We start from the raw sequence: 16,768 nt of genomic DNA on the forward strand, positions 1-16,768 counted from the left end.
CAGAGTGATACCAACCCATTTGTGTCTTTGATTAGTCATCCCCCAGGGCAAACTATATTTAAATTAAGGAAACCTGCTAAAACAGAAGGTGCCCCACCTTCTTAAGAAGAAGCTTCAGTTGTATAACCCAAGACTGGTCTTCATTTCTTGGCTGGTAACTTCCTCCTTTCACCACACCTACTGTTACTGGCAGAAGAAAAAGCAAGCTAATTGCTGTCAGAGCCAGCAGACACATGCCAGAGAAATTGTGGGATCCTTCAAATCTCTTACCCTTAGAAGTTCCATGAGGAAGTCCATATGCTGAGGCTGTGTGTTGTGTTCATCTACCTTTTGTATGGGGTGAAAACAGGTAAGAACTCAACTGCTTGTTTTGAATGTTTTTGTCACATATAACACATTTTTTGTGTTTTACGGCAACATGAATGTACTTGCTAGGGTTTCTCACTAGCATTATTTATTTTGGCAAAGCAAATTATGCTGGTTACATGAATGTAGTCAGTTCTAAGAGTTCCAAATGGAAAACCAGAAGTATTTTTTATCTTTTCCTCCCTTTGCGAACATTTCTCTTATATAAGTACTATCCATTGACACCGAAAATGTCATTTGAAATCTTCAGAGAATAATGATTTCTTCTCAGGGGTGTCATGTATGACAGAGGCGAAGGATGAATTACCATTTATGAACAGTAAGATCCATTTGATAGCCTCACAGCCCTACAAGAACCAACCTGTGTAAAAATAAACAAATGTACTGCCTTGTGTTAGCATACACACGGGAGCAAGGCAAGTTACAGCTCTCTGCTTTGCAGGGAAAACGAAGAGGGTTAAAAAGACCCAGTGTTCTTCTAAATACTAACTTGTGTTTCATTGGGTCCTCTGGAGTAATCTCAGGGTTGCCTTTGCTTGGTTTGTTTAATATTTTGTAGGAAATGCAGTCACAAGAAGTGGGGAAAGAGAATGCTGTGAGAAGGCACTGATGAAATGCAGTGAGCTACTGAGGACAGTTTAAGAGTGGAGGGTACACCCTCTCTGTGGAAAAGGGATGGAAATCTGCACTAATGCTCCCGAGATTCGTGGTGTGGTAGTGAAATATGCTTAAATGGGGAAAGTTGTTGCTGATGGTTAAGACCAGTCTGATGACACACACTGCACAAAGACCAGGCAAGGTGGCAGGGGCTGGAGGACCAGAGCTCCTGCAGACAGAGAAGTGGCGACATGCTCACCTGAGCTCCACGCAGGTTCTTACTGGGCGAGCAGCTCTGTGTCCCAAGGACCACAGCCGGGACAGCCACACATCCAGCCAAGTGACCACTGACCCACTGAGGTGAAAAATCTGTTGGAACTTCCCTTTGCAAGATGACAGGCTGGTAAAAACCTCAGCTGCTACTTTACTCATGCAGACAGCTAGGTACCACAGCCCCAAAACACCAGCATGGCAAACCCTGCCTGTCCATAGGATCACCATCAAACAAAAAGCCTCCAAATATCATCTCCTAGAAAGGAATGAGAGAGACCAGGGGAATGCAGGCCTTAAGAGCACTGACTGCAGTAAATACCAGGAGTCTGCCTGGGACTGTTCCCATGACTGCAACACTCCCACCTGGGAGTATATAACTTCAGAATATATATATATATATAAAAAACTTCAGAACCAAGTTATTCTGAAGATACCTACACTGCTGCAATAGCACCTTTGAGGCTGATCTCAGGCTCCAGACCAAACATGTCCAGTTCCCAGGCAGGTACATGGATTTAACACATTTTTATGCTCCCCGCTACAGGTTCTCGGAGATCAGAGCACCTTGCCCAGCAGAACAGTGTTTGCCTACTATTTTACATATCAGAAAACGGAGCAGAAGGAGAATGGAGATTGCCAGAGACTGTCTAGCAAGCTAAGGCAGGGCTGGAAATGAGTTACTGGCATGCTGGGTTAATGGCCATATTCATTCCCCTTTAATGGAGGGAAGTGGTCTGTCGGGCATGGGTTAAGTACAGTGCCAGGGGATAAGTTTCTACCTCACCTATTTGCTTGCAGAGTAAATCTCAATAAGCCACTTGCCCCAGTCATCCTGGAGTTTCAAAGACACTTCCAGTCATTTGGGTAGGAGTCACTGTGCTTAGCAGAAGGAAGAGCAAAGCCAGGATAACTGGCTGTCCTCATTTGTCAGTTTTTGAACACATGGTGGATGAGGCTGGGGTTGGCACCAGCTTGCCAGAAGAGAAGCTGCCAGGTTTCCTCCCCTTATTAGCACTGATTTGATTTTGTTAATCAAAACAGAACCAATCTGACAGACCTGGTGCAGATATAACAAGGCCCTTTATACAGACCCTGTATTAGGTATCAGCAAATGCTGACCAGCTCTTTGAAAGCACTTCTGTACCAGAAGGTTTGGGCTGTTCTGATGACAAACAGTGCTCCTCTGGGCAAGCCTCAGCACAGTGCAGGAGATACAGAGACAAATTCAGCAATTGGTGCAATCTTGCACCATACAGAAGCAATTCTTGCCTGGCATTTCTGCCTGTATTGCTACAGCTTCAGTGGCAGTAGATAATTAATAACACTATATAGTGCTACTATACAGTAACTAAAATAATGCCTAGTTATTAGTAAAACACACAGTTGTGGTTTTTTGTGCTGCAGTAGCACCTAGAGGACAGTCACTGAGTCTCACTGTGTGAGCTGGTGTGCATGAGCAAAAAATGTTAATTTTTCTCAGCTAGTTACTTTGGGATCTCCACAAGAGCAGTGTCATAGAACTCTTGCTGTTGTTTCCCTGGAGCATCTTGGCACTGTAAGAATGAGCTGAGAGCAGGCTGGCCAGGAGGCAGCCACCCAGCTCACCTTTCCTCTTGGGAGCAGGGCCCAGAGTCACACTGCTCTGGGAGCTCTGAGTGAAGCATTACAGAGGCAGGACACCCTCCATTCAAAGGCCTCTGATTTCACTGGGCCTGGCTGAGGGCTCATTTCCCACCACTCCTGTCACACCATTCATATGTTACCATAGGCTTTATACAGGAAGGACTCCATGGATTTCAGATGTTAAAATTTATTTCTAAATTTATGGTAGCAATTTAAAATATTCAGTTGGACTTAACTGCAACATCCTTTTAGCCTATTAACTTTTATTTCTGGAGCTCTTGGGGCTCCTACAAAGTAATTAGCAGAACTGTGGCAACTGAGCAGATTGTTTTATGTGCTGGGCACATAGCATTTATATCACTCTCATGCTCCTGATTTCCCGAGGAGGAGAAAAGGGAAAGTTGCTCATAGAAACAGTGAGAGTTTCATCATTCAGAAATTAAAATGCACAGAGCATTGGAGATTTGCTAGAGCATCAGTACCTTACAGCTGCAGGTTTTCTAAACCCTGCTACCTACTGCACAGTCCTTTAAGCAGCAAAGATCGGGAAGATTCCTCTAGGAACTGTAGGCTGAACAATTACTGCAGCCCAGGACATATGTGTGAGAGAGACACTCTCCCCCACAAGGTTCTTCAATAAGATTACGAGGATTTGAGGGAAAGGACTGTGAGCCAGGAAGAGGCTACTAAACCTGGGAGGGCCTTCATAAGCAGTGTCTGTCTGGAGACAGTTATTCCATTCCCTGCCAGTGCCCTGCTGGAGACTGTATTGGGCTCTGAAGGCTCAGCTGGTGTCCTGCTGGAAAAGCAAAGAACAAAGACAGGCTTTCCAGTGGCACAGGCCATCCCATCAAGCAGCACTTACATCAAATTCAGTTACACTTCAGCTGTGTATAAAGCTGTGTATATTACCATCTCACACAGTCAAGGGTGCCCCATTTTGCAGTCTGGAATACCTGCAGATGCAGGCTGCATCTGCACATACAAATGAAGCACTGAGCTGCCCCTCACCACGGCAAGACTCTCTGCGGCTTGGCAGCTCCAGAAATCAACCCTGAGGACACCTGTTTAGCCTAGAACCTGTCCAGAGCACCTGGGTGTGCTCACAAACCAATACAGCAACCATCCTGCTTGTCGGTCTCTAATACCTTCCTCACACCAGTGAGATTTTTGGAGAGAGTCCCTGCCAGCTCCCAGCTGCCACAGGAAGCTGGGCTGTGGTGTTTCAGGGAATGCTGCTCCAAAAAGACGTGATTGCTCTCTTTGTTCCAACATGGCAAGAAAACTTAAGTTCCAAGGTAACTTCAGTCATGAGCATGACAGAGAGGAGAGGGAGAGAGGAGACAGGAGCAGCCTCTGTGCTCAGACAACTCACAACACATTTCCCTGCCCTGTGCAGGGTTAGCAGGTACAACAGGCTAAAGAAAACCCTTTGGTGCCAAACTCCAATTGCCACTCTGCTCCTTTCAGATCCTCAGGAGACATGTCCTGCATTCACAGCCCTCAGCTTTGGGAATGCTTTGATAGGGACAGAGCTGAAAGTGAAGCTGCTGCTCTACACGCGGCAGAACCCAACCTGTGCTGAGGAGATCCACTCTACAGCCTCCAAGTACCTCAATGTGACCAAGAAAACCACCTTCATCATCCATGGGTACCGACCCACAGGCTCTGCCCCGGTCTGGATCCTTGACCTGGTGCATCTCCTGCTTTCTGTAGAGGACATGAACGTCATCATTGTGGACTGGAACCAGGGGGCAACGACTCTCATCTACAGTTATGCTTCCAGGAAGTGCAGAAGAGTTGCTGAGATTCTGAAGAAACTTATAGATGAAATGCTGGTAAGCTGGACACTCACGCTATGATACAGTCATTAAGGCACAGTATGTAAAGGGCACAAAGGAAATGCTTAAACCAGCAGGATGTCTGGGAATAGAAACTCCTCAAAAAGGAATACATTAATTTTTGGAAGTGCATGTATACTGCAGTGCCAAATCCTACCCTTGGACTTGGTACAATGGTATTTTGGTGCAATATTCAGTTTACACTCTAAGTCTCTACATTTCTGGGTACAAAACTCTCCAGACATGTTTTCCCATACATAGAAACTCTACTTCCACTTTCTATACATCCAAAGGCAGCTTATGGGGATCAGCTACAGTTCACAGCTCCTCTAAGCTCTTGCACAGGCAATAAGGATGCTGGATCATTAGGATCATAGTGTCTGCTAATTCCTTGCAGGCACCACATGTGGGGCAACTGGAATTTTACTGCTGGGGCCCATCAGTGGTTCCTGTCCACACCTGTAGTCATTGCCCCAGGAAAATACAACCATTGCCTGAACTACTCTCATCACAGCTCTCTGAGGTTTAGGCCTCAAACAGGAATGCTGGCTGCTCTGTGGGACTATCTACACAGAGTGGAACACTCTGGGAGATGTTACATTCCTCCTCCTAACAATTTTTTATTTTCCGAAAACGCATGACCACGAGTACTTTTAAATCTCAGATTGATGGAGCGTCCCTTGACTCCATGCACATGATAGGAGTGAGCCTGGGAGCACACATCTCCGGCTTTGTGGGACAGATGTTTGATGGCATGCTGGGAAGAATCACAGGTAAGCCTTCCTCCAGCAGTCCTCTTGCCTCAAGGAAGGACAGCCCCGAGTGAGGCGATGCCACAGCCATGGCTTTGTGCTGCAGGCCTTGACCCCGCGGGCCCCTTGTACCGGGGGACGGCGCCGAGCGAGAGGCTGGACCCCACGGACGCACAGTTTGTCGATGTCATTCACTCCGACACCGACGGTACGTGACACTCCACCTCCTTCCTTTACACGGAAACCCAGAGACTGACTGGGAGCGCGGGGAAGGGGGGCTGCTGGTGGGCACCGGTGCTGGGGGTCCTCGCTCCTTTGGCCCAGGAGCACAGCAGACTCCCTCACTGAGGCTCTGGGGCGCTGTGTTGCCCACGCTGTTCCCAGCACTCCCTCAGGAGCTGCTGGTTTATTTGCATTTCAAAACATGCTGCTGCTGACAGCAGTAATAACCTCCTGGCCCATGCCTTACAAGGACTTAGGAACCGGTAGAGGAGGTCCTGCAGCACAATCCTGCCAGAGCAGGACACACCAACGTCCCACCCCAGGGTCAGGCTGCATTTCCAGAGCCGGTCCCACAGCTCAATGCCTTGCACAGCAGATCAGTTATCCCCAGCCCATGGCTCCCTGCATGATGCTTCCAGTCTCCATCCCATCTCCTAAGAGCTAAACCTTCCTCTAGGGCAAATCTGGACTCTCCCTCAGCCCTGTCCTTTTCCAGACCCACCAGCCAGGCCAGCAGTGCGATGCCAAGCCCCCCATGCTGCTCCCATGGCCACCCTACCCCTAACACTTGGCTTTCCCACCTAATTGCTGCGTCTTTTCTTCCAGCCCTCCCAGGAAGTCAGATTTCAGCAGCACAGCAATAGCCAGGTTTCACATCCCTTTTCCTCTCCTGCATACAAGTGACACAAACCCCCACATTTTGTACTGTTGCGTGCATGGACTTATTTAAGGTACTTGATACCATTGCTAAAATTACCCAGCTGGGTCACAACTGTTTGGCCTGCTGCCTAAACAGATGGATGACATTAGTATTGCTGTACAAGCAGGCATCCTAGAGCTAAATAACTACTATTTTTTCATCAGTATTTCCTTCTTGTGCTTTTTACAATTTAATATTCCCTCTCTGAGCCCTGGTATTCCCTTTTGCTAGGACTGGGATACGGAGAAGCACTGGGCCACGTTGACTTCTATCCCAACGGCGGGACCGACCAACCAGGCTGTCCACTTACAATATTTTCTGGTAATTAATCCTGCCCTGAATTGCACAAACCCTGACAAAATGTTTCCAATCAGAAAAAGAGGAGAAAGCCAGAGAATAATCATCACTGCTTAGAAAATACATGAAATCCATACTCTGGGAAAGCCATGGCAGCAACCTCTTCTCAGCACTGGTGTGACAGGGGTTTAGCTGATGTGCACCAGGCAGACATGAGAGTCAGAGTGACATCTCTGTGCCTCTGTCACAGTGCAAGTGGGATTAATCCTCTGTGCAAAAAGTCATCAGGTAGATGTGTGCCTTCATTTTGTGTCTATGTCCAGAAAATCTGTGAGATTTTTCTTTCTAATTACTTGTAACACACAAAAGCCCAAGGACTAGCAGTGGCAAGGACCTGTTCAGAAAACAGGTTCAAGATGAATGTGGAGCAGGCAGTTATCCCAAAGCCAAGGCACCTTCCCTGGCAGTGACAGACGGTGCAGTCTGGAAGGCACAGCCCTAGTCTTGAACACAAGAAAGCTTTTTTCATTTCAGCCTGGCAGCAGAACTGGTTTGATGAAAGCTGGCTGAAGAAGATACCTTACAGAAGGAAATGCAGTATTGTGAACTCAACCTTTATCAGACCCAAGAGAATCTACACTGGGGACCAGGCTGAGCCAAAAATCCCTAGGAAATGAGGCTTCACTCATTTTGCTGCTCATGCAACAACTCATTTTATTAGTTATGTCTTTCTGAAGAGTTTTTTACACCAAAATGGAAGGTCACGTGCAAAGCTAAAAGCAATATCCAGCTGTCAGGCCTGAGCTCAGAGAGATACAGAGAGCACCAGAGACAGAACTTGATCCATAGTTGGATTCTCTGGAACTGCAGCAACCACATGAACAAATGCTTTTAAAACCAAAAAGACAAAAAGAAAAGCAAAGCAGATACAGGCAGAGCTGAGTGCACTCAAAGGGAGAGGCTGCTGCCCATTTACTGTTCTGCCACAGCCCAGTGCTGCTCCCCAGTGCAATTTGTTGGGTTCAGATTGGTCAGTGACTGCCCACTGGTGTGTCCTGTGGGCATTAATCCCGTTTCCCTGAGGCGTAAGGATTGCTAACGAAACATTTCTTCCCTGTACACGATCAAGGACTGCAGTATTTTAAATGTGACCACCAGAGGTCTGTTTTCCTGTTCCTGTCCTCCCTGACACAGAGCTGCAATATCACCACATACCCATGCAACTCGTACAGGAATTACAGGAATGGCAAATGCACCAGCTGCGAACCCTTCTGGCCCATGCCATGCCCCATCCTAGGTAAGGATCCAGGGAATGTCAACCCATCCTGAATACTGGGCTGCCTTTCATCACTGTCACTTGGAGGGTGATGTTTTGCTGAAGGACTAACACAACACGGTGCTTTGTAAAAGCATCAACACAACACGGTGCTTTGTAAAAGACCTCTAAAAGAGGTCTTTTGAGGTCTCTCAGGCCTGCTCCTTGTAATGTCACATCCTGTTATGATCTAGAACAGAAATCCACAGGTAAGGGATCCAGAACTAGAAAAGCCAAAACTAGACTTGGGATCTTTACACTAAAGTCAGAGAAAAAGTGAATTAAAGTCTCTCAGTTGCAGAGTTTGAGGGACAGGGGCCTGTTCTTGCTAAAATAAGATTTCCAAGTAAATTCCCAGCACCACAAACCCCTCTGTGCTGTAAAAGGAATGGCAAAGAGGTGGACAAAGGGGATTCTGGACTGTCTGCCCCAGCCAGCCCAGCCTCAGGCTGGCAGCTCTGAAATGTTGATGCTAAAACACCTGACACTTCCAGAAAGGAATGGACAGAGTCAAGGGGATGATTTTCATTCTGCACTGCAAAATGAAATCCTTCTTGACCACGGATAGAGATGTGGAAACAGATCAGCTCCAAGAAAGTGCTGAACAGTAACCAGACATATTCAGTCCTAAGCCTTTGGAGTACAGGAGGATGTGTGTCACAGTGCTACCTGGCAGCTGGAACACAATGCACTATTTCTTAAATATGTGCTTGGTTTCAGCCATTTAGTGGCTCACCTACCTGTGCAGTAACTCCGTTTCATTTTCAAACTGTCACCTGCAGGTTATTATGCCCATGAGTGGAAAAGCTATTTAACACAACAGAGCCATCCAGTGACAAGTATGTTTTTCGATACAGCGGACAAAGAGCCATTTTGCAGTAAGTGACTGAGATTCCTGAGATGATTTTTCCCTGTGCATTGCCTCCTTCAGCAGCAGCCAAGCAGAGATGGTTATCTGCGTTTTAGAAACTCCAGTGGCTGCTGGATGGAATTGTGTCCATCTGTGGTTTGCCATGACCTTCCTTACCTGAAAACCTGTCCAGTGCTGGGAAAGCCAACTTGCTCAACCAGGAAACTGGTTGAGAACTTTCAAATTAAGTATAAAAGTTCCCAAATTGTGTTTCAAAGCAACACACCATTCTTTTGTGAAAGTAATAGGTGTGTGGGAATGATAAAAGAGAAAGACAGGCTGTACAGGTGAAAAAGCCACCCTGGAGAAAAGTGAGAGCCACAAGGAGAGGGGGAGAATCTGTGGAAAAAAAGGTTTCACCGAGGTTTCTCCTCATCCCTGTGAGTGCCAACATACCAGGCATGGGCAGGGATTATGGCCTGAGCTCCAGTGCTGGTCAGCAAGTGAATTCAGACTCACAGATCAAAGAACAGACAATTCTGCTCCATGACAGAGATGACAAATGACAGGTATGAAGAACAGAAATGGAGTGGTTCAGAGAGGGACAGAAGAAAGAAAAGACAGTCTGGAAGTGAAGGGGGAAGGCAGGCAGTGAAAGGCAGTGTGCTGGGAACCATACAGAGAGGCCATCCGGCATGGATAACCCTTGCTGTAGTGCTCTCCTGACACCTCCTAGTGTTTCTGGCTGAAATCTCTGCGAAGCGAGATGGAGAGCAGGGAGGAGAAACGGATTTTCCAGATAAACTGCAGGGGTTGTGTCCATCCTCCACCTGCAGCTCTGCTCCCAGACAGGGCACAGCCTGGACAGCAGAGTGAACCCACAGGGTCTAACCCCACCCACTCTCTCTCCCCTCAGTCTATCACTACTTGGTGGATATTATCACATGGAACAAAGACACCAGGAGAGGCACCTTCAGCATCATGCTAGTTGATGAAGCTGGGAGGAAGGCAGAATCAAGAGTCAATCCGTAAGTCTTACTGGCCTGAGCATCTCTAAGTGTTCGTGCATCCCTTGGTACAACTGCATCTGGGAGGAGGTGACACATCCTCCCCCAGTTTCTCTGCTGACACTTGCTAGTACACATGACTATGGGATTTCCTGGCCCTATGGAATTCCCACAGCCTCCCCCAGCACACAGCCCCTGACAGCCCAGCCTTTTGATTTGGGCCCTTCTCTGTCATCTTAAGGACTGAAGTGGACAATATCAGCCAGCAGCACAGCTTCCCTAGGCTTCCACTACAACAGAAGGAAAAACATTTCCCTCTCTTTCCTTCCTCTTCCAGGGAGTGCTCTGTTCTAGTTCCCAGTGCCCAAGACCGCTGGGGATTAACCTGGGCCTGAATATGTCTCATCCAAAACCAATTCATTCCACTCAGAGAGACAAATTAATGACTGGTGTTTATGTGACATGCAAATTCCTGATTGATCTTAACCACACGTCAGCCAAACAAACCTGCACAACCAGTTTTCCCATGTTTCTCTAAGTGCCTATTCCCTCAGCCATATCTGGTATCTGCTTGCACTGGAGCAATCAGCATCACTCCCACACCAAGGCCAGTGCAGATTTCATGCATATCTCAAGGCTCCTCAGTGTTCAGGCCTGCACAGACAGCCAGGTACAAATATCACTTGGGTCTAGGCCACTTGGGACCAAAGCAGAATCACAGTGAAAATCCTGGTTTGGGGCCAAATGGTATCCAACCTCTGTGTCCCCACTTCCAACCCAAAAAAATGAGGGCAGAAGTGGCTGAGCAGGTTGACACCTGGAGACCTGAATCCATACCCATTTCCTGTAAATCAGAAACTAATCACAAGTTCAGGCCTCCTCCCCCAGCCCTGTTTCTAATACTACAGTGACTACATTAGAACCAGTGCTATTCCCTTGGTGACTCTCTGACACTCTCTCTCGTCTGCTTTACCTCTAGAGAAGCTGCTACCTTCCAGCAGTACAACCAAATCACTTTGCTCATTGGGTTTGACCAGGATCTTGAAACTGTGGAAAGAATTTCCTTGACATTTTCCACGGGATCTGTCATTGGCCCAAAATTCAAGCTCAGGATTCTCCAAATGAGGTTCCGCTCGCTGACAAACCCAGAAAGGTGAGCGGATGTTTACAAACAAACCATTTCTGTGGGTGCAGACTGGACAGAAGTAAAGCAATCTCCCAGATTCCTGGCCTGGCTGAGTTTGTGCAGTTTGTGCAGAAGAATTAGATTTTACATTTAGTAATTCTCATACACATATCTTGGGAATAAATTCCTCTTTAATGGAATCCTACAGCTGAATATTTACTTGAACACAGAGGCTGTCATTGCACTGGGAACATGTCACATGTGATGTGACTCTGACATGGCCTGACACCTTAACCTCTGGTCAGGAAAATGACCTTTGAGAAGCTGCCCAGGCCTGAACTCTGGGATGAAGGGAAATGCAGCTCTCTGGGAAGAACAGATGTTCAGCCTCAAATACACATTTTATATCCCAGCCAATTTCTACAGCCAGTGAGGCAGGGAGATTAATTTACTCCTGGAATTCCAGCAACTGGGAGCTGCTGGCTGCTTTGCCCCAAAGCCCTGACTGGTACCCACAACATCAGGAGGTACCTCCCAGGCCATTGTTGATGAGATTTCTACCACCTCATTAACCTCTGTCTGCTCTGCTGTCCTACCCTTAAGCTTCCCACCTCTGGAGGTCGGGAGGTCTGCCTGAGCTCAGCAAGTACAGAATCTCTTACACTGACCTTGTGTGCAAGGACACTATGTGGACACCACACTGTGCTTTAAACTTGGGTTAAAACAAGGGTGGAAGATCACAGGGTAAGGAGAGCAAAGCAAAAAGACATACAGAGCTACAGAACATGTTTCTTTGCATTTCATGAGGTCTGCTACCCTTATCCTACCTTGGAACAAGGAAAAGGTTGTGTACATCTACTAAACAAAGTCCTGCAGCTCTCCCTTGCTGCCACTCCCTGTCTCTTCCACACTTCTAGAGTCGCTTTCAGCCCCAGCTATACATTTAGTCTTTTTAAAACTAGACACAAATGCCCTAAATATTTAATCAGAGGATGCCCTCTCTCCCCGAGGAGGGGCTGCCACAGGCCATAAGCACAGTTCAGGACTTTCAACACTTCAACTATCAGTCATCGCCTCTCCCCTTCCCTGTGCCAGGGCTAATGCTCATATTTCCCCAGTGAAAGCCCAAGTATTTCCTCCGTTTTTTTGGCTGAACCAGACCAATGTTTGGACCCAGGTCAGAGCAGTGGCAGAATTCCTCATGCCAGGAGCAGGGAAAGGGCAGGAACAAGCAGATGAACTGGAAGGACCACCTTGTTTGGTGGACACAGGTGTGGACTGGCTTAAAGGTAAGCACAGACTCTGCAGCCAGTGCCTGTTTATTTGCTGGATTTTTTTGTTCCTTTTTTTCCACAAGCAAATAGAACAGAGTGGCATAATGCTCAAGGTATCCCTGTCTTAAAGCCAACCTCACTGCAGGTGGACTTGGAGCCAGTTCTCCTGAGAAGATGACTTATTTTACATAGGCCTCCAGCACGTGGGGAGACGACAGAAAAAAAGCGCCGTTTTTTCACTCTCGGCCGTGTTTCCACACAGACCCCAGCTGTGCCGATACGACCTGGTCCTGCGTGAGAACACCCAGAAAACCTTCAAGCCCATCCCGTGCTGAAGCAGGGGCCGAGTCCCGCGGATGCTGTGCCTGGACGGGGCGGAGACACTCCACCGCCGTGTGGGGACGGAGACACTCCACCGCCGTGTGGGGACGGAGACACTCCACCGCCGTGTGGGGACTCACCTGGCGGGGCCCGGGCGCCTTCCGCGGTAGCCGAGCAGCGAGACCCGCTCGCCCCGCACAGCGTATGAAGAGGCTGGGGAAGCGACAATAAAACCACGGCGGCACACGGCTTTAAAGCGTGGCTTTAAAACGAGGGCTAAAAGCGCGGGTTTAAAACGAGGGTTTACAGCGTGTGCCGGCAGCTGAGCCAGCTTGGAGCCCTGAGGAGCAGCAGATCCCACCCAGTCCCCACAGCTCCGCCCGCGCCGCGCCCGCCACCGCGGCCCTCACGGGGGCCCCGCCTCGCGCGTGCGCGCCCGGCTCGGGGCGCTGAGGGCGGCAGGGCCGGGCCGGGAGGGGCCGCGTTCGCTCGGGTCGGTCCGGCGGCGGAACGGCGGCCCCGACCCGGGATGTGGCGGCGCCCGGCCGGGCTCCTGCTCGTCTTTGCGGCCGCCACGGCCGCGCTGTGGCTGCTGTCGGTGCGGCTGAGCGCGGGGCAGACGCGCAGGTGGGTGTGGGGGGCCGGGGCTGTGTCCGTCTGTCCCCCGGGGGCTGCCCGCGTGTCCCTCTCTTCCCCCGGGGCTGCCCGCGTGTCTCTCCTCCCCGCAGGGCACTGCGCTTCCCGGCGGACCTGGAAGAGCTGCGGGATCTGGCCGAGGCGCTGCGGGACTACGAGCGGCAGCACCGGGGCGCGGCGCTGGCCCTGTTCTGCGGCGCGTACCTGTACAAGCAGAGCTTCGCCATCCCCGGCTCCAGCCTCCTGGTACGGGAGCGCGGCGAGGGCAAGGGCACTCACGGATCGGGCAGGAGGAGCCGGAGGGACCCGAGCGGTCTCCCAGCTGGGCAGGAGTAACCCTCAGTGCCAGTACGGGTCGGGGCTGACCTGCTGGAGAGCAGCTCTGCTGGGAAGGATCGGGGAGCGTTGGTGGATAATGAGGCCGGGAGGGTCAGTGGGATCCTGGAGTGCACTGGGAAGAGCGTTGCCAGCAGGTCAGGGAGTGATCCTGCCCCTCTGCTGGTGAGGCACAGCTGGAGTGCCAGCTCCAGTTCTGGGCTCCTCAGGACAAGAGAGGTGAGGAGGAGAGGGTCCAGTAGGGGCCACAAAGACATACAGCTGGAGCATCTCTCTGATGAGGAGAGACTGGGAGCTGGGCCTGGTTAGTGGAGAAGACTGAGAGGGGATCTCACTAATGCATATAAATATCTCCAAGGGGTGTCAGAGGATGGTGCCAGACTCTGTTTAGTGGCGCCCAGCAACAGGACAAGGAGCAATGGCCATAAACTAAAACACAAGAAGTTTCACCTCAATATGAGGAAGAATTTCTTTCCATGGAGGGTGGCAGAGCACTGGAACAGCTGCCCAGGAAGGGCGCAGAGTCTCCTTCTCTGGAGACATCCCAAACCCACTTGTTCCTGTGTCACCTGCTCTGGGTGACCCTCCCTTGGCAGGGGATTTGGACTGCATAATCTCCAGAGGTCCTTTCCAACCCTGACAATTCTGTGGTTCTGTGACACATTGTGTCCCCCAGGCCTCACTCCACATTGTCCCCACAGAATGTCCTGGCTGGAGCGCTCTTCGGGCCATGGATGGGGTTGGTGCTGTGCTCGGTGCTCACGTCTGTGGGAGCCACCCTCTGCTACCTGCTCTCTGCAGCCTTTGGCAAGCAGCTTATCGTCCACTTCTTCCCTGAGAAGGTGGCTCTGCTGCAAGGGAAGGTAAGAACTGGCAGTTCTGCTGACATCCGGGGTGGCCCTGGGCCAGGCTGCTCTTGGGGTGACAGTGAAAATGAGTGTGTGCAGGGGATGCATGAGGCCTGCTGAGGGCACAGTCTAGGAGCAGGCTGCTCTCTTGGAGCAAGCCTGTTGGCAAAGAGGCTGCCAGGAAAATCCCAGATCCTAAGGAAAAGCAGACATGAAATAAAGGAGTGTTTGGGAAGCCCCTGTGCTCCAGAACTGCCTCCATCCATGCTGTGTTGTATGCTGGAGGTGGTCCTGCTCTTGACTTCCTGATCTCTGGTTCAGGTGAGGTCTCATTTCCATCCCTTCTTTGAAGAGGGCTGGCTCACCATTAGGCTCCCATACATACATAATACTGCTGCTTTCCATCAGCTCTGAACTGATGTTATGCAGTGGCATGTTAGAATAAAACCTAAATTCACTCCAGTATCGTGGCCATTTGAATGTTACTGCTGTCTGAGGAGCAGGAATAATGTGGAACGTTTCTTTTGGCAGGTAGAAGAGAACAGGAGCTGCTTATTTTTCTTCTTGTTGTTCCTGAGGCTGTTCCCCATGACACCAAACTGGTTTCTGAACCTCTCAGCTCCCATTTTAAACATCCCCGTATCCCAATTCTTCCTCTCCGTCCTCATTGGTAAGGCCTGGGGACACAGCCTGAGGGGACAGTGTGACACTGCTGCTCTTGGTATCACTGAGCCAGGGAGGGCAGAGCTGGGACTCTGACCCTTGGTCTGTTTCCTCTGTGCTGCCCTTGAGCATTCTGTAAACAGGTGTCCCAAGTGCTGCAAATTTTGCTTTACACCTGGTTCTTTCTGCTACAAGCACAGACCCCTGTGTCTGTGTAATGGCTGTAAATGAAAACACTGAGTTCCACCTCAACATGAGGAAGAATTTTCCATCGAGGGTGGCAGAGGACTGGAGCAGCTGCCCAGGCAGGGCATGGAGTGTCCTTCTCTGGAGACATTCCTGTGTCACCTGCTCTGGGTAACCCTGCCTTAGCAAGGGAGGTTGGACTGGATGATCCCTAGAGGTCCTTCCAACCCTAACAGTTCTGGGATTTCTGTGTCTGGCCTTGGGCATATTTGAGCTCATTTTCCCTAGGGGGGTACTAACAGCTTTTTTCTGCTCTGATTCCTTCAGGCCTTACACCATATAATTTCATCTGTGTGCAGACAGGGGCCATTCTGTCCCAAATCACCTCTCTGGATGCCATCTTCTCCTGGGACACACTGCTCAAGCTGCTGGCCATGGCTGTGGCAGCGCTGATTCCAGGGACCCTCATCAAGAAATACAGCAAGAAACATCTGAAGCTGAATGGGGACAAGCAAGTTCAGACAGTCAATGGCAAAAAGAGCTTGTGATGGCTCAGGTGCCCCAGTTTTGGGGTGAAAGCTGCAGGACTCTGTTCCCAGGGGTTATATTCTGCATGCTCTGTGCCACCAAGGACAGTGGCAATTTTTAATCATCCTTCTCATGTCAGAGGAGGTGTCAGTTCTTATTTTTAATGAATGTTTACCTGTGCGTGTGTCTGCACGGAGAGAGGGATACAGGGGCTTTGTGAACACTCAGTTAATTTGCCTGTTTCATTTAAATCAGTCTCCTGTGCCTGAGGCTGTGGGGAATCAAAGGAGGAGTATGGGCATCCTGTGAGAAAGGCAGACCAGAATGCAGCTGTGGAACACTGGCCAAGCGCAGCCCTGGCGGCAGTAGGCAGGCCCTGCTCCCTCCAACTCCAGACAGATTTAGCATTTTTGGCCTAAAATGATGAGCCCTGTGCTCCAGGGCAGCTGTACAAGCACCAACTCGAGAAAATAATGGTGTTCCAGGGTGCAGCTGTAGAAGATTCTTCTTTGATTCCCATGTTAAACCAGCACACCCTGCAGCACAATGCTCAGGATTTGAGCTGCCTGAATCAGTCATGTCAGAATACTTCAGATTGCTTCTCTGGTCTGCCAGTGGCTGCTACTCCCCATAAAGATTAAAGGGAAAAAAGATGGGAATGGATGTGCCTGACTGGCAGAGATTTGTCCTTGAAAAGCACCTTGAAACATTTGCTCCTGTATAACTAGGAGGATTCCAAATAAAGAGGTGGGCTCTGTCTATGAGAGCACAGAATCCCAGAATGGTTTGGGTTGGAAGGGATCCTAAAGCCCATCCTGTCCCTCTCAGGGGCAGGGACACCTTCCACTAGCCCAGGCTGCTCCAAGCCCCATCCAGCCTGGTCTTGGACACTGCCAGGGATCCAGGGGCAGCCACAGCTTCTCTGGGCACCCTGTGCCAGGACCTCAGCACCCTCCTTCCCCAGGGATGATACTCTGCTCTTGGGGTTTTGGTATTTGCTCTCCATG

The 16,768-nt window shown here is 49.8% G+C and overlaps 2 protein-coding genes across 4 annotated transcripts; both read left to right on the top strand.

Annotated features, from left to right (window-relative positions):
• The first annotated feature begins 150 nt into the window (after window positions 1–150).
• LIPH (lipase H) lies at window positions 151–12,814 on the top strand. Of its 3 annotated transcripts, none has more exons than XM_019292918.2 (10): window positions 152–349; window positions 4,330–4,697; window positions 5,365–5,473; window positions 5,559–5,660; window positions 6,606–6,695; window positions 7,801–7,968; window positions 8,769–8,864; window positions 9,753–9,864; window positions 10,823–10,996; window positions 12,436–12,814. In XM_019292918.2, the coding sequence occupies exons 1-10, from the start codon at window positions 298–300 to the stop codon at window positions 12,539–12,541; spliced, it is 1,377 nt and encodes a 458-aa protein (XP_019148463.1). In that variant the 5' UTR covers window positions 152–297; the 3' UTR covers window positions 12,542–12,814. The 3 variants fall into 3 exon arrangements, with proteins under 3 accessions (XP_019148464.1, XP_019148463.1, XP_010409447.1); XM_010411145.3 differs by having other exon boundaries at window positions 155–349; window positions 12,506–12,814; XM_019292919.2 differs by lacking the exon at window positions 7,801–7,968 and having other exon boundaries at window positions 151–349.
• Window positions 12,815–13,007: 193 nt separating this feature from the next.
• TMEM41A (transmembrane protein 41A) lies at window positions 13,008–16,535 on the top strand. The gene is made up of 5 exons (XM_039556683.1): window positions 13,008–13,191; window positions 13,293–13,446; window positions 14,238–14,399; window positions 14,916–15,054; window positions 15,561–16,535. The coding sequence occupies exons 1-5, from the start codon at window positions 13,094–13,096 to the stop codon at window positions 15,779–15,781; spliced, it is 774 nt and encodes a 257-aa protein (XP_039412617.1). The 5' UTR covers window positions 13,008–13,093; the 3' UTR covers window positions 15,782–16,535.
• Window positions 16,536–16,768: the final 233 nt, after the last annotated feature.

Source organism: Corvus cornix, chromosome 9 (genome assembly GCF_000738735.6).
Source record: "Corvus cornix cornix isolate S_Up_H32 chromosome 9, ASM73873v5, whole genome shotgun sequence".
NCBI lineage: Eukaryota > Metazoa > Chordata > Aves > Passeriformes > Corvidae > Corvus > Corvus cornix.

Excerpts from the sequence above, each read along its gene's own strand:
- LIPH (XM_019292918.2), top strand. The coding sequence starts at position 298 with ATGCTGAGGCTGTGTGTTGTGTTCATCTACCTTTTGTATGGGGTGAAA. Across the intron at positions 5,661-6,605 it reads CATTCACTCCGACACCGACG|GACTGGGATACGGAGAAGCA; the intron begins GTACGTGACACT and ends CCCTTTTGCTAG. Across the intron at positions 10,997-12,435 it reads TCGCTGACAAACCCAGAAAG|GCCTCCAGCACGTGGGGAGA; the intron begins GTGAGCGGATGT and ends TATTTTACATAG.
- TMEM41A (XM_039556683.1), top strand. The coding sequence starts at position 13,094 with ATGTGGCGGCGCCCGGCCGGGCTCCTGCTCGTCTTTGCGGCCGCCACG. Across the intron at positions 13,447-14,237 it reads TCCCCGGCTCCAGCCTCCTG|AATGTCCTGGCTGGAGCGCT; the intron begins GTACGGGAGCGC and ends TTGTCCCCACAG. Across the intron at positions 15,055-15,560 it reads CTTCCTCTCCGTCCTCATTG|GCCTTACACCATATAATTTC; the intron begins GTAAGGCCTGGG and ends TGATTCCTTCAG.